Raw genomic sequence first — 14,608 nt, 5'->3', positions numbered from 1 at the left:
GCCGGGCAGCCCGCCTTCCTCTCCCGGGGCGGCGGGGTGCGGGGTGGCCCCCCGCGGGGTGTGTGGGGCCAGGCGGGGCGGAGCAGCCGGGTTCGGTTTGGTTTCGTCCCGCCGCAGGTACCGGGGAGAGGGGATCGTGCCTGCCAGCCCCCGCGATGTCTGGGAATGCATAAAGCCGGTGGCCGGCGGGCGCAGGACCAAGTGGGACCAAAACGTGAAGGACTTCGAGGTCGTCGAAGCCATCAGCGATGTGAGTTCCTTAAAACTGTTATGGTGCGATTAATGCAGCGCTGCGTTCGGAAGCGTTGGGCTCTGCACAGACCACCTCGTCGTAGTGCCTCATGAGACGGCCGTGTTATGTGCCAGGGAGGTTAAAAAAGCCTCAAGAAGTTGTACAGCCTCTCTGCCTGCATCAGTCTGACAATACCAGGATTAAACATCTCTTTCTTTCTTTCTTTTTTGTGAATTGCTTTTATTCTCTTAATAATGGCTTGTCTTTTTGAAAGGAACTACTAATATGTCCCTGGCTAAATAGTGCACACTTAAAAATATGTAAACATAGAACATTAAGGATTCCAGCACAACTGCAGATCAAGCGAAGTATTTCTTTAAACAACCTATTTTTGAGGGAAGAGGCAGCACAGAGAACACATAGGCTTAGCTAATCAGTGAAGCGTTCGTGTCATCAGCCGTTAACTCAGGTTCCGTCTTTCTCTGAGGCAGCAGGCGGTGCTCTGCCTTCAGCTGGCTGACTGACCTTGGGACCCTGCGCTTTGCCTCAGTGTCTCTCTCATTAGAATAGAGATGCTGCACTTGGAGCATTCCAGATGAAGAGGGCTACATGTGAGCAGTAGTTTCTGGTGCTGTGGCTGTACAGTCTAATTTCCATTGGGTTTTTTTTATTCTGAAGTGTGTGAGAAACTTAAAAGTGCATTGGATTTACATCCCTAAATCTGTAGTGGGTACTTGGAGGCAGCTGAGGTACACACACATCCAGTCCCAGGGATGTTCATGGAAGTCCTGGGAAGACTCTTTTTCTTGGGAGAACCTTACAGACACATAGCGTTAATTATGAACTTCAACTTTAGAAATGCTGTGACATGCTGCTTGAAATTCATACACTTCGTCAGACTTTCCAGCACTTACCCGTGTGGTAGAAACCTCTGTTTTGGGGAGCCTATCACCACAGAGCCTCCGTAGAAGGGGATAGTAGTGTTAAGGTTTCTGCAGCGTAACAAATCTGGGCATCAAGTTGTATTCTGTGTGATGTGGTACTTCAGGGAGGGGGGAAGCAATTTAACTCTTATGAGCACAGATGTGCTAGATTTGCTTTTCAGTATCTGTCCTTTACCGACCTGGAAGCAATGCATTATTACGCTATTTTTCTCCTCCATTAAACTGGCCTTCATCAACACACCATTGTGATTTTTGACTATGCTGATTTGCATTTTGTTCAGTAAAGGATGTAATCAACTCATGATACAGTTTATAAGGTGTAACTGAAAGAGTACTAGAAAGTACAGGGATTTTTTTGCTGTACTTTTGAAAGCATCAGCTGACAACCCTGTGTTGTAATTTCCAGACTGTCTCTGTATGCAGAACCACGACCCCTTCAGCTTTCATGAGGATTATTTCACCAAGAGAATTTGTGGATGTGGTACTAGTGAAGCAATATGAAGATGGGACAATGCTGTCTGCTGGTAAGATGCTTGTGTTGTCAACGTGTTCACATTATGTTAAGAGATAACCAGCAGCTACCGGAAATAAATTTAAAATAAAAAGTAATTAACTTGCTGCATAGTAGTTGATCTGATATTGATCAGGAGATAAACTACATCATGGTCTCTTTACATCACTGTTCTCAGACAGAGTATATAAGTCATGTTAATGTTCAGATAGTGATGATCCTGTTGGCCTCTAGTTTCTTCCCTTGCTATGCTTTTGAGATTGAGTAAGTATTTCATTTACTATTAAGTTCTGGGGATTTTTTTTGGTGTGTGCTTTTGTTGTTTTTTAAGAATTTACATAAATTCTAAAAGGAGTCCTGTTTAGGCTAAATCCTGGTTTAACGCTTTCTGCAATGCCTCTAGATTTTGGTGGAGCCATTGAATAAATGTACCACTCCTGTATGTGGAAATAATTGTTCTTATGAAACCAAATAGTGCTGATTTTTAAGGGGCTGCCACTGCGTGGAAGGGTGTTTCTTTATTTTTTCACTTTCATCCTGTTGTATACCTGTTACAAGTCAGTGCTTTCATTGCCCCACTGTACATTTAGGAATGCTTTTCCAGGAATTTATGTACTTGCTACAGCGCAGCTTCTCAACAGTCAAGTGGCTTATACCTCTGTGGTATGGATTTGTTGGAAGTAACTTGAATGGCCTCTCAGGAAAAGCAATGCCCTCACACAACATGGGTTCAGTGAAACTCCCTTAAAGTGTCTTGATGCTTAGCTTAGAGCTTAGTAACAATTGCTTCTAAATTTAATGCTGCTTTGATTTCTCCATTCCATGGCCAGAGTGGTTCCTTTTAATGGTCTTTTCTGACCACTTGTATAGCACAGCCTCACATTGAAAAGGTTATACTGCTATTCTTCTTTAAATATGTTCTCCTATAGTGAGTTTGCTTCTCAGCTGGTACTTTGAGTACAAAGGACACCCTCCTGTCTTCTGCGAAAATGACACTTTTCTTGAATGCTTTTTCTTATAGCCACCAATGTGGAACACCCACTGTGTCCTCCTCAACCAGATTTCGTGAGAGGTTTTAATTATCCCTGTGGCTGTTTCTGTATACCTCTTCCAGGGTAAGAAGCAATCTATGTGAATGTTATGTATTCTAAAGCCCTTCTTATCCGTTGTGTGGTGTGTTTATGTGTGTATGGCCACATGATTGCCTCTTGGCAATAACATATTTCTGTCGTCTTTTGACTGGTAATCATGATTACTGAGTGCCCTTTCTGTGCTCTTTTTGGCGCAATGAATTAGTCTCTCTTAATTTCCTTGAGGGAAGTCTTTAATGTTACAGAAACCATCATGGCAGGATTCTTGCTGACCTCTTAAGCAGAAATTCAGCAGAACATACAAGTATGGTCTTAATTTTGGTAAATGAGTATCCCGTTGTTTATTACATTGCTATAATTCATAAACCGAATCACAAACCTATTTAAGGCCTAGTTTAACTGTAACTTGACTTGTGGAGATAGCTACATTCACTGAAACTTGGAATTAATGTCTGTTGTTTGTTTTTTAAAAAAAAAAGTACTTGGAAATATCTATCATCAGATAATGCATATAAGAATCACTGTAAAGTTCTTAATGCTTTTAAACCACTGGCTATAAAAATCACTTGCATTGTCTTTGCAGGGAGCCAGACAGGACTCAACTCCTCAGTTTCTTTCAGACTGATCTTGGTGGCTATCTTCCCCAGACGGTGGTGGATTCCTTCTTTCCAGCTAGCATAGCTGGATTTTACAGCAACCTGACCAAAGCTGTTAAGGCATTAAAAGCATGATGAGACCAGTAGCTGACATCACCAGCTGAGGGCAGGAAAAACCCTGACAGCTTGAGGGTAGAAACAGGAAGCTGGCCTTACAGGACTTTACTACCAGCAAAGATACTTAGGAAAAGTGAAAGGAGAACAATGGACTGAGTAAAACAAATTTTTAAAACAGCATTTTCTACCTGTCTCTATTCAAAGCAATGCATTCTTTTCTACTGCAATATCCTTCATTTTCATAATTACAAAAATATTACACCAGAGGCTGGAAGAACCCTGGAGGCAGCACTGGTGGCTGTCTGTGGGGAGAAGATGCACGTACTAGATCTGTTCTTGGCCACACTGTGTTGGTGAGGAGCAGCGTTGCTAAAATCCACTTAGTACCACAGTGTTAGCCAGGTGCAGGGCAGCCCAGTTTTGTCTCTGAAGCTCCCTGTAGACTCCTGAGGAACAATGTTCCTTCCCCAAAAGAAGAGGTAGCTCTTTTGCTGCCGGCACTCAGAGGGCTGCTAAGATGGTTTGGTGGGTCCAAGCCAGCAAATGGTAAAAGCCAGAACAAATTGGATTGTGTGGAGGATCTCGCTTGTTTGTTCATCAGACTTCAGTATGAACAGTAAATATGCCTTAAGTGCTTTTTTTCTAAATCAAAGTCTACCAGTGCAAATCAATTCATAGGTCTGTGGGTTAACAAATAGACACTCTTCCTTTCTCCTCTCTGTACCAAAAACAGTGGTTTCCAAAACGTCATGATACAAGCTGCTCTGACGAAGTGGCAATAAATAAAGAGGATTAAGCACTTTACTTGCCATTTTTTAAAAATGCTTCAAATGAACATTTTTAACTGCACTTGAACATTTTTCGGTCTCTTGTGGTGAGAGGTTTTAACGGGTAAATAATCTTTTCTGTAGCTTAGTCTTGACTTGACAGGCTGTAAGGACATTGCTTTTTTTCTAAGGCTGGTTTTGCCTCACCGCACTATCTTGGGAAATCAGCTTCTGATCTTGTGTGCAGTGATGTGTCCAGCTTTAGAAAATATTTGTGGTGCTGGTTACTGCAGGAATGTCAGTTACCTGTAAGTACAAAAGGAAACTAATTGCTGAATTAGGAATTGAAATGCAGGTTGTGATTTTTAGTGCTGTAACCTGATTATTTAACAAGGTTAATATGCTCTGCTTTCTGTTCCTGTATTTTGTATTTAGTATAGGCTGTGGACTTGCACACAAAGTCTCCCACTGTAAATCTCGCACTATGGAATAGATTTTTCAAAGAAATGTTTTTAATCTTTTCTCCTTTGTGTAAAAAGATGTAAAAACTTGTATGAGTGTGATTAAATAAATATTTTTCTGCTACATCTTGTTGTTTTTCCTGAATCATGCTTTAAAATGGTTCCTCTTGCACCTGCTTTGCCATCAAGGAAACGTAAGAGCCATTCGGACCTCCAGCGTCTCACTGAATTCAAGGCAACAAGACGGGGAAAAACCTTCACTCCCTTTTACTAACTAGGGATAAAGGTGTTTTGGTGAGCGCACTCACCCTCCCAACATCTTTGCGCTTGGTTGGTCCTTATTCCCAATTTAGATTGCTGCTTCCTGTACTTACGAAGAGTAACAAATTCACTGAGAAGAGATTTGGGCCCTGATCTTAGAGTCTCATATGTATTTATCTGAATTTACTGAAGTTGTTAGGCATGAAGTTCAGTATCTCGGCAAGTCTTTGCAGAGTTATGATTAATTTAATTAGCAAAAGGTTCAAGGAGCAGAGCTCAGGTCACCACTCGTTATTCCTGCAAGTAAGCCTTTTGCAGACAATGGGGCTTTTTATTAGCGCTTTTTTTTTTTTTATTATTATTTATTGCTCTGGATGATAAAGATGGTAGGTGAGGCTCTTACTTGGAATAACTGAAGGATGCCTTTTCTGAGTGATTAACGTGTTCTACCCAGAAGGAATTAAGAGCCCTTAACATTCAGCCTTCTGGCCTGCAAATTGGAGATGGAAAGGTCTTGGCAAAGATCATCTTGTAAGATATTGGAGGACTCCCCAGTGAGACACGCTGCCTGTCACGCAGTGTGTTTTGACTTCTTTTGATCTTGGCAGATGCCAGAAAATGCAGAGGCATGCAAAAACTGAAAAACTTTGGAAACAAAGTGAGAAACACCATCTCTGGAAAAAAATGAGATCAAACCTCTCTCAGTGGCTCTATGTCAGTTCTTAAGTTGATAAAATTAAACAGCTGTTTCAGGTGAGGACACCTTCAGCAGATGGCATTGAAGTATTTAAAGCATTGTGTGCCGTGGCTGTAGCTACTCTGGTCTGTTGATAAAGTTAGGAAGCTGACCAAAAAGTGTGATCTGTCTTTTACAGGAAATGGCTTTAACTGTGCTAAAGAGTTCAAGCCTGCTTTTCTGTACGGAAATCATTCATGGTTTTCCCATATTGGTGGTACGGGCAAGTGGCTGAAAAATGTTAGAATCTGTTATATGCACCAGGCCTTTACTTAGACTTTGTTAAGCCTAAGCCAATAATGCAGATGAAGTTACATACAAGAAATTCTACAGAAAAATAAAGAAATACTCAAAGAGTTTCAGGTAGGTACCAGTTAAAAAATGTATAAAAAAGATTCCCTCCCATTTTTTACCTATTTTGGTTGCTACCCAATCCATAGAAGTTTTGTTTTGAGGATTGGTTGGTTTTTGGAAAAGACAGCTCCATTGGGAAGGGGTTTGGAAGTGTGGGGGGCAGATGGCTCATCGATAGTGTTCCTTCCAGGTTTAAGAGAATTGACTTGTGAGGAAAGGCCAAAGCAAGTCGTATGGCTGGGTTCAGTTAATACTTTCTGCTGTCTATCCCACTTCCCTTTCTCTCAATTGCTGTTTCTGTTATACTGTGTTAAGTGCATGGAAAATAGCTTCTGAACTCCTGTGGTTTATGGTTTAGTGAAATTAAATAGCCAAAGAAAGGTGCAGCAAATTCCCGACTATGGGAAGGTGAGCGGCTAAGGACAATAACCAGTGCAGCCACCTGGCTTTCAGCTGGTGAGTCACTGCTTCCATCCTGATGTTGCATCTCTCCCTGTAGTGAAATAGGTCAGAGAAGACCAAGTGGGTGCATAAGACCATCTTGCTGTAGATAGACGTGCTGCTGCTTGTAGAATTCCATACAGTGCTTAGAGAGCACTGCCAAAGCGCTGATTAGCAGTATTTGAAGCATAGATTTATCTCCAAGTTATTTAGCATTTCCAGAATAAACATTTGGATTCAGAACTTTTAATTCCCAAATACTCTCACTGGTACTTTCCCTTACAAAACTAACACAAAGACATTTTGAGGAACGTGCGTGGTTAGAAGGTAGGAGTTGGTTCTAAATGGCCTTGTTACTCTCCTGCTGTAGTCCTGTGAGACTTCTGGCCAGAGGAAGGTTAGAAAAAGCTCGGCTGTATTACCCTCTGCTTCCTGCCTTGCCCTTGCAATACCATGAGACACTCCTTTTCCCCCCACCCCGTGTTTGCCTGCTGGAGTTGAGATGGCTCTGTCAATTGCCAGTAGAACATTACCCTGGACAGGTTCTGGCTGTTCTGTGGTTTGAATGGAAAATCTGGAGTTTTCCAGGGCATGTTGTCGTTTTGACACACAAAGTTGCACCCCCTTCCTCTGCCCTTTACACACTCTCTAAGGCTTTTCCTTTGCTGCAGCATTTAGGCTTGTAGACACATTTCTTTCCTCCTGGGAAAGGCTTGTAGAGTAGGACTGAAAACTTCGCACGGAATGTACTTCTGATATTTGTTAAGTTAATGGCTTAACATGGGAGAGTACTATAGCTGTCACATATTTTATTACAACCAGTATATTATTAATAATTATTATTTTATTATTCTACATTTTGGAGCATCTGTTTTTGAATGTTGAAATAAGAATCATGCACATTTTGTGTGCTTTTTATTTTACCCCAGGCAGCTTGTTCTGTAACTGTGTACTTTTCATATGCGCTTTCTGAGTGTCTGGCTGTGCTAGCCAAATGGCTGCAAGGAATAAAATCCTTTTTTGTTTGTAGTATTGGCAGTAGTCTAATTCCTCCTCTTACAAAGTTTCAGATGACTTGATGGTAACAGAGCTTGGATTCTTCCTCTTGATGATAGCTGTGATGGGTCCATCAGGTAATGCCTTGATGATATTCCATGCTTCAAAACGAGTGAGTCCTTGCATGGCAGTTGTGTGCACTTGTAATAGCTCATCACCAGGCTGAACAGGGCTGCTTTGTTCTAATGCAGTCCCTGGGGAGAGAAAAGGAATTTCCTTTAATTCTTTGTGTGGAGGAGTCTTCAATGGATCTTTCACTTATTAAGGATCACCAGCACGTTTGGTATAAACCACCTGGTCTCAGCAGGCAACAAATTACTGACACTGCATAGGATAATGCTGTGTTTACAAAAAATACCATTTTCATGGGTATAAATCGGTAGTCAGTTATGAACTGCACAAGTTTGTATCAGCTAAGAACCCACCATGTATGCATTTAACTGTGTTTACCTTTAAATATCCTGTTGATGATGATGGGTTTATCTCCATGAATAGAGCCCTTCCCTCCTTCCAGACTGAATCCTAAACCAGCAGGTGTTTTTTCTAGAGTTACAGTGCAGATTGTATCTTCAGTTGCTGGGAACAAATGGAGAGTTAGCAGATGGACACCACAGAGTCTGAAAAGCTAAAACATCTGTTACAAAAAATGAACTTCTGTTTTGTTTGCCAAGGCACCATAAACTGTCAAACAAAAGAGAAAGCTAACTTTTCATTTCTCTTTTTGTCGTTATAAGGCCCTCTGAGAAGCTGGGGAGAGAAAATTGTGTTTGAATTTACAGCAGAGTGGAAATATAAAAATGAAAGCTGGCAGCATTTACTAGAATTAGAAGAATCCATTCAGTGAACGACATTTAAGGTAAACATATTCAACAATATTATGAAATCATTATCAACTACAAAGCTGCTAATGTTTTTTTGCAGTATGTAAATAAAGCTACAGATCTTCAGATTATGCTTTAGAAAAAAATCAACCTCCACAAATATCTGAAAACTGTGAAAGGTTCTGCAAATACTGACCTTGCTATTTTTCAGGTGTAGCCACCTGCTCTATCAAACAATAGCACATTGTTCAACCTGAAATTCTCTTTCATGAAGTCTTGTAAACTAGATTCTAATAATATTAGAATAAAGAATCACTGTTCGCTGAGTTGTCATTATACCTTCAATTAGATGTGTTACTACAATAATAATCTTTTTATGCCTACAAAAACTCATAGAGGTTCACGCTTATTTTTTTTCTTTTCAGAGGGTTCCGTTATTTTAGAAATCTATTAATTCTTTCTCTTTCCAACAAAGTTATTCCAAATTTCTGCTCTAGAAATTTGTGTTGTTAACCATGTGTTGTTAACCATGCTGTCTTTAATCATGGTTCTCAGATTTACACAGCCAATGCTGAGCTGCTTTATGAACACCCTCAGCTGATGAGTAAACACTTAGCATGTGGGGGCTGCAAGGTAATGCCACTGAACTTACTCACCAGATTCTCGTGAGGCATCACTTGCTACTGAAGATGTACTAGAATTGATTGAAACATTGAGATTTTTTTCTCCATCTTTAGCTTTTCTAGTGACAACAACAGCTTGTCTGGGTTGTCGAGCCTGTCTCATGATTGCTGAGGCATCGTTGTGAGTTGCACCTTTAAGAGACTTTCCATTAATGGATAGTACTTCATCTCCTTTCTGAATAGTTCCTTCCTGAGATGCTAGTCCGTTGGGAAACACTTTGTGAACCTGTTGAAGGATCCAGTCACCGCATGCGCACACAAGGAAAGGGGAAAAAAGGACAAATCACTAGGTCACTCAGTTAATGCTTTTTACCATGTGCATTTTCCATTCTTTGCCAGGAACAAGTTCCTTCTAGTACGTTTCAGGACCAAGGGCTGAATAAACTCATACAGAGGATTTCTCCTGGGCACAGCTACCCTCAAGTAGCTAGGAAATCTGTCTAGCCCTGGCATCAGATGGCCAAGGCCTTGCTGCCACCCATGGTATGTACCTTGCCTATGCTTCTTCCTTACTCTCTCGCTGCTCTGCTGGTGGAAGGGAGAAGATATGAAGCTAGTCTTTAACTTCCAGACCCCTTACGTGTCTATGCGCTCACTTCATTCCTCCTGACCACCCTGTGTGGTCTTCTATAAGCATGTGAATAAGGTGTTGGTTACTTCCTGCTGTGTGTTGTTCTGCCTTGGCTCTCAGAGCTGTTGGGGAGTATGATGCCCAAGGAAACAGGACACCACTGCCAAGTTACCTGGAGGGGGCAGCTCTGTGCAGAAAGATCCAGATTTCACCCATTAAGACCATGATTCTTCTGACCCTATCGGTGCAGCTGCCTAATTTGATTATGCTAAAAGCCAACCTCTGTAGTAGAAAACCAGTAAGTTATGTATTTTTAGATAGAGTAGTTGTTTTAGGAGTATTTGTTTTAAGAAAGTGCTACTTACTGTTACCACTTTGTTTTCTAGATCAATGCCCCCTGCCAGGCTGAATCCAAGCCCAGTATCTTCTTCTTTATGCAAAATTGTGACATGAATATCATCAAATTCCTAGGCAGAAAAAGAAATAATATCAGGAACTTCGAAACAGATATGTCAAGATGATTGGAAAATCAGCATATTTTCTCTTTGTCCGTTGTGCATTTTTATAATGAGACTTAGTGGCAAAAGCTGAGACATTTAGTTATTTTGTTTTGATCAAATTTACCTACCAGTTTCCTATTTTAAAAATGCTATTCTGTGTCTGAAATAGTTCTGGTTTGGTAAACATGTTATCAGTTGGATCTGGATCATAAAGTGAATTATATTAAAGAGTATAGATATCATGTACTCTAGAAACAGAAAATATTGCTGAATCATGTTGAGAACCTTTTAATTGAAAAAGTGGAAAAGAATTTGGCATACAACTCAGATGTGTCACAGCTTAAAAATTGCTTCTCAGTCTTATTTTTATTTCTTAAAATTGTTCTAGTAATGGATAGACTAAGCTGTCTCTGACTGTGTTATCCCAAAGATGAGTTTGTATAGGGTAACAACTCCTATTTAACCTAATTTCCCAAGCAAACATGGCTTTCTTGACCACAATTTCACAATTACGTTCAGTATGTGAGCAACCGCAGTTGCATCTTTTGATATTGTGTCTTGTTTCCTTCCACGATTGAATCCACTGGCCAGCTGCAACCAGGCAGAGGGTACGTGCTGCTCAGAGATTGTCCTGAAAGTTCTATGAAAACAGTCGACTTGATATGAGAGGCTAATGTCCTATTGAGGGCAACATTGCAACATAGCTTTTGCTGCTAATCAGAACAAAAATACCAACATGGGAAGTTGACAAGAAACACAAGTGGATACAAAACTTGGCTTTCATAAATTCTGCTTGTCAAACTGTTTTTTGTTTGCAACATCCTAGTAAAGTTTGCTGTACTCAGTAAGAATTTTTTTCTGACATGAGAATATATCTACCTAGTATTCTGATAGGCAGATGTGAATTTACTGCCCAAGCTCCGTGCCGTAGACACAAATCAGGACCAACGTGGGATACATGCCACTGCAGTTAGCTAAGAGGAAAAAACTATATTAGCTCAGGCTCATTGGTGCCCTAATGCAATTATGCTGCTTTTGCACAGCTTTGAGTGTCTTAACACAGCAAGCACGTAGCTGCCAGCAGAAGCTGAACTGTTTTCAATGCAGACCTCTGGATGTCATCAGCTTTTTCTTGGAGTGTGAGTAGTCTTTAAAAACTTTACAGTTCTGGAATGCACATATTTAGCTTTGATGTTGACTTACTCTGAGGTTTATCGTAATTCTAGATGAATCCAGTAAGACTAAAGGTTGCTCAATATCCCAAAAATGAAGCATTGGGTATCTCAAATGGGCAACCCAAATAAAAAGGCAGGCCTCCAAAATATCAGTGCCTACTTCTGCATACAATGACCTTACCCATTAGTTAAATAGGTATTACTCTTGCTTAGTTATCTTTTAAGACTTCTTCCAGATTTTTGATCAAAAGAGCTAAGCATTACTACTGGTACATGTTGAGATGACTGTTTTATTTGTTATAATATCAAGTTGCAAAGTTTAACCAGGTGCATCCACTCCACAGCTTTCTGAAAATCATGCACAAAAAGGCAAAGCAGATTTACCTTTAAGGTTGCTTCATCTAGCGATTTGACTTCCTCTATGAGCTTTGCTAACTCTTCAGGGGAAAGCAGAGAGATGACAGACTGCCCTGACACACCGGATGCTTGAGGTGAGCCATGTTCTTGTTTCTCTTCCTCTTTCTCGTTGTCTGCTAGGCTCACAGTATATTCTCTCAACTCGGAGAGGCTGTCCCATTGTGACAGGAATAAAAAAGAAACATTGAGTTACAAAAGAATATACTCATAAAAGCATAGTACAGATGATTTTGGAGCAGTCATCTTTTGATCTTATCAGCATTTAATTGAGGTGGTAGCTCCTATACTAAGTATTATAAATACATACAAAGTAAATTAATCTCGTTAGCCTAACAGCAGTAAGACCCATTGCATAAAAGAATAGGAATAATCTCTGGACCCCAGGCAAAAACAGACTTAAATGTCCTTTAAGATGGAGATGCTAGAAACTTTCCTCCTTAAGTAGGAGGAAGCTTGAAATACACATGAGCTTATATATTACAAATTTGAAATACGTGTAGGTTATGTAAGTCATTTAACCTTTGTGCTCTAAAAAAATTCTTTACTTAGTCTGTGCTTTATTATTGTGTACTACTACCTTAGAATGTTAATCTGTTAGTGGATCAGCACACACGCTCACTAATGCTGATCTCAAAGCCTGATTTTTAAATATGGTGTCTTACTTTAGCGAAAACCCAGTGTCCAGGTGATGATTCTCACTTGCGGGTGAGAGAGAAGTCCCATCCTCCTCCACAGAGGACTGGGACAACGTGTCCAGAGTTTCCCATGCACTGTTTCCAGAAGAGACTGGAGACTGAGGAAGGCAAAGCAAAGATTTCATTAAAGCAGATGACACCTGGCTACTGATGGAATAGATTTTGCTACACTTTTCATCATATGGCTTCATCATCTCACAAGACTGGGTAGCACTAAGTGGGAAGCTTCGTGATCTTAGGCTGTGCGCTTTTGCTACCGATACAAGATGGGAAGTTGCAACGGCTTCTGTAGTTAAGAGACCCGAGGAATTTTCAGTGTTGGCATTGTTGCTTTTCTCTGAGCTAGCCGCAAGGACCTCCCTGGGAGAGGAAGATCTATCCAGGCTCTTCGTACCCATGACCACAGGTGACTTTGACTGTTGTTGGCTAGTTTCACAACATTGGAGAAAGGCTTGGTTTAAATGGGCTGGAGCCACTTCTGACTCTGTTGCAGTGGGAGAGTGTTCTTTCTGGACTGATGGTTTCAGGCTAAACCTTCGGTGTATTTTTTCAGGTGACTGTGGAGCACTCAAGGATTCAAATGAGCTTATTCTTTGTTTTATTGATGATCCCCTAGGAGAGACACGGGATAAGCTGGATTGCAGTTCTTTGCTGGCAAGGCTCTCAGGGTCAGAAGGACTTTGATCTGCCTGTGTTTTTAGATCTGAATTTGCTTTCCTCAGTCCTTTCAGACTTTGGCGAAACCAGGCTGGCTTAGGTGCAACAGGAGGACCCTTTTTCACACTGTCATTTTCATCTGATTTTAGCGCTTTTGAACCAACTATTTCTGATTCTGATTTCTTCAGAATTGTCTCTGAGCTGCTTCGATTTTGATTCTCATTGTTTGTGTTGATGCCAGGTTGCAAATCTAAGTGGACATTTTCTTCAGTCATGGTAGGATTAAATAAGCTTTTTATGCAGTCAGAAATTTTAACCCAAGGGTCTTCTGTCGTTGTATCAAGACTATAATCTACCCGTGCTTGTCTTTTAAGTATAGGTCTGTGTATTGATGAAAGTGGATTCCCTGTATTAAAGAGACATTGATTAGAAACAGGCCTCTCTTGACTTCTCCTTCTACATCCCTTATTATGTGTATTGCTATTAATTCATTAAACTTGAATTTCAGTCAAGCCTCCAACAGCTTTTTTTATAAGTTTCTAGAAAGGTTAAACTTTTTTTAAAATTCAGAACTCTTGTTCTACAAGTTGCGATTCTTGACACCTAAATTAACTAAAAAAACAAGGCTCTTCTGTACTTATACACAAGATCCCTTTTCTAAAGGGCCCGCAACTTCTAAAGGTACCCTGAAATTCTGGGGTGCTGAAGTCATGGCATAGGCTATAACAGTTCAAATAGAAGGCTAAAATTGCAATGTTGTTTGCAGGCTAGTGAAAAAGCTGGTGTTACAGTAAATTCTTTTTAAAAAATCATTTACCTTTCCTACCTTTATAAGTATATCCTACTCTAAAAAGACTCTCCCATGAAGATATTTGATTAATATTTATGCTTCCATAAATTTGTGCAGGCATTTCCAATTGTATTTTGCTGGTAAGTAAAAACTTAATTCTAATGTAAGAATATTTTTCCATCACAGACTGATTAGGCATTTTAATATTAGATGTGGTAGAGCTGAATGGCAGCAAACTGGTTTTTGTGCAGTTGCACAGTTATCTGCTTCAGTGTAAATAAAAATATATTTTCTTAAAGCACCGTTATTTCTTTAATGGTCTGAGCATGAAGTTACAGAATTATGTAACAGTTTAGGTTGTAAGAGACCTCTTGAGATTGCCTAGTTGCCTTAACACTAAGTCTCCTTAAATCGATCTAGCACAATAAGATACTTATTATCAGCGGTTTGTACCATTGCAGCACTTCAGCCTTGAAACTATGTGTAAAAATGTCCTTTAAAAATGCTAAAGCTAACCTTTCATACCAAATTTTTGCTACAAATAAGCAGTTTCATCTGAAGACGTACAGTAGTAGTATAACTGTCCATTAACACTTTTTTACAATAAATCATCTACTATGCTGCTTGTGATATAGTTTCCCCTTTATTTCAAAGATTAAACAACAGTTTGAAAGTTCATCTGCTCACCCCAAACTGTACAGATATGGCTTGAAGTCTACATTTAAAGAGAAA

General features: G+C 40.2%; 2 protein-coding genes across 2 annotated transcripts in view; one reads left to right on the top strand and one right to left on the bottom strand.

The window, feature by feature from the left end:
• The window catches only part of STARD5 (StAR-related lipid transfer (START) domain containing 5), a 4,587-nt gene extending 1,078 nt beyond the window's left edge, over positions 1 to 3,509 (top strand). Inside the window, exons 3-6 of the mRNA XM_009886156.1 lie at positions 10 to 250; positions 1,583 to 1,700; positions 2,709 to 2,802; positions 3,362 to 3,509. Of these exons, the coding sequence (XP_009884458.1) occupies positions 10 to 250; positions 1,583 to 1,700; positions 2,709 to 2,802; positions 3,362 to 3,509 (601 nt within the window). The remainder of the gene's footprint in view (positions 1 to 9; positions 251 to 1,582; positions 1,701 to 2,708; positions 2,803 to 3,361) is intronic.
• A 3,814-nt stretch (positions 3,510 to 7,323) lies between these two features.
• Positions 7,324 to 14,608, bottom strand: part of IL16 (interleukin 16) — a 37,910-nt gene continuing 30,625 nt past the window's right edge. The window contains exons 16-21 of the mRNA XM_009886109.1: positions 12,397 to 13,492; positions 11,702 to 11,885; positions 10,008 to 10,109; positions 9,045 to 9,297; positions 8,018 to 8,143; positions 7,324 to 7,761 (exon numbers count right to left, since the gene is read on the bottom strand). Of these exons, the coding sequence (XP_009884411.1) occupies positions 7,568 to 7,761; positions 8,018 to 8,143; positions 9,045 to 9,297; positions 10,008 to 10,109; positions 11,702 to 11,885; positions 12,397 to 13,492 (1,955 nt within the window). The 3' untranslated portion in view covers positions 7,324 to 7,567. The remainder of the gene's footprint in view (positions 7,762 to 8,017; positions 8,144 to 9,044; positions 9,298 to 10,007; positions 10,110 to 11,701; positions 11,886 to 12,396; positions 13,493 to 14,608) is intronic.

The sequence above is a fragment of the Charadrius vociferus genome, unplaced genomic scaffold (genome assembly GCF_000708025.1).
Source record: "Charadrius vociferus isolate BGI_N301 unplaced genomic scaffold, ASM70802v2 scaffold365, whole genome shotgun sequence".
NCBI classification, from domain to species: domain Eukaryota; kingdom Metazoa; phylum Chordata; class Aves; order Charadriiformes; family Charadriidae; genus Charadrius; species Charadrius vociferus.
Note: the sequence above shows the minus strand (reverse complement) of the source record. Positions and strands in the feature narration are given on the sequence as shown.